The sequence below is a fragment of the Lottia gigantea genome (assembly GCF_000327385.1).
Source record: "Lottia gigantea unplaced genomic scaffold LOTGIsca_362, whole genome shotgun sequence".
Lineage (NCBI taxonomy): Eukaryota > Metazoa > Mollusca > Gastropoda > Lottiidae > Lottia > Lottia gigantea.
Window position 1 is genome coordinate 51087 of NW_008709228.1, and position 1049 is coordinate 52135.

At 30.5% G+C, this 1049-nt stretch overlaps 1 protein-coding gene across 1 annotated transcript; it reads left to right on the forward strand.

Moving 5' to 3' along the window:
* LOTGIDRAFT_145639 (hypothetical protein) lies at positions 1-901 on the forward strand (the record flags this gene model as incomplete). The annotated part of the gene is made up of 3 exons (XM_009058955.1): positions 1-137; positions 611-670; positions 781-901. Coding segments are annotated over 3 exons (318 nt in total), but the record flags the coding sequence as incomplete, so codon positions are not given.
* Between the last annotated feature and the right edge of the window lie 148 nt (positions 902-1049).

The following is a 1049-nucleotide window of genomic DNA, read 5'->3' on the forward strand; positions in this document are numbered from 1 at the left end:
CTCCTTTCTTACTGTACCGTTATTCTTTTATATAGATACAGCTCCTTTCTTACTGTACCGTTATTCTTTTATATAGATACAACTCCTTTCTTACTGTACTCGTTATTCTTTTATATAGATACAGCTCCTTTCTTAATGTACCGTTATTCTTTTATATAGATACAACTCCTTTCTTACTGTACCGTTATTCTTTTATATAGATACAGCTCCTTTCTTACTGTACCGTTATTCTTTTATATAGATACAGCTCCTTTCTTACTGTACCGTTATTCTTTTATATAGATACAACTCCTTTCTTACTGTACCGTTATTCTTTTATATAGATACAACTCCTTTCTTACTGTATCGTTATTCTTTTATATAGATACAGCGCCTTTCTTACTGTACCGTTATTCTTTTATATAGATACAACTCCTTTCATACTGTACCGTTATTCTTTTATATAGATACAGCTCCTTTCTTACTGTACCGTTATTCTTTTATATAGATACATCTCCTTTCTTACTGTACCGTTATTCTTTTATATAGATACAGCTCCTTTCTTACTGTACCGTTATTCTTTTATATAGATACAACTCCTTTCATACTGTACCGTTATTCTTTTATATAGATACAGCTCCTTTCTTACTGTACCGTTATTCTTTTATATAGATACATCTCCTTTCTTACTGTACCGTTATTCTTTTATATAGATACAGCTCCTTTCTTACTGTACCGTTATTCTTTTATATAGATACAGCTCCTTTCTTACTGTAACGTTATTCTTTTATATAGATAGAGCTCTTTCTTTTCGTACTGTACCCTTATTCTTTTATATAGATACAACTCCTTTCTTACTGTACCGTTATTCCTTTATATAGATACAACTCCTTTCTTACTGTACCCTTATTCTTTTATATAGATACAACTTCTTTCTTACTGTACTCTTATTCTTTTATATAGATACAGCTCCTTTCATACTGTACCGTTATTCTTTTATATAGATACAGCTCCTTTCATACTGTACCGTTATTCTTTTATATAGATACAACTCCTTTCTTACTGTACCG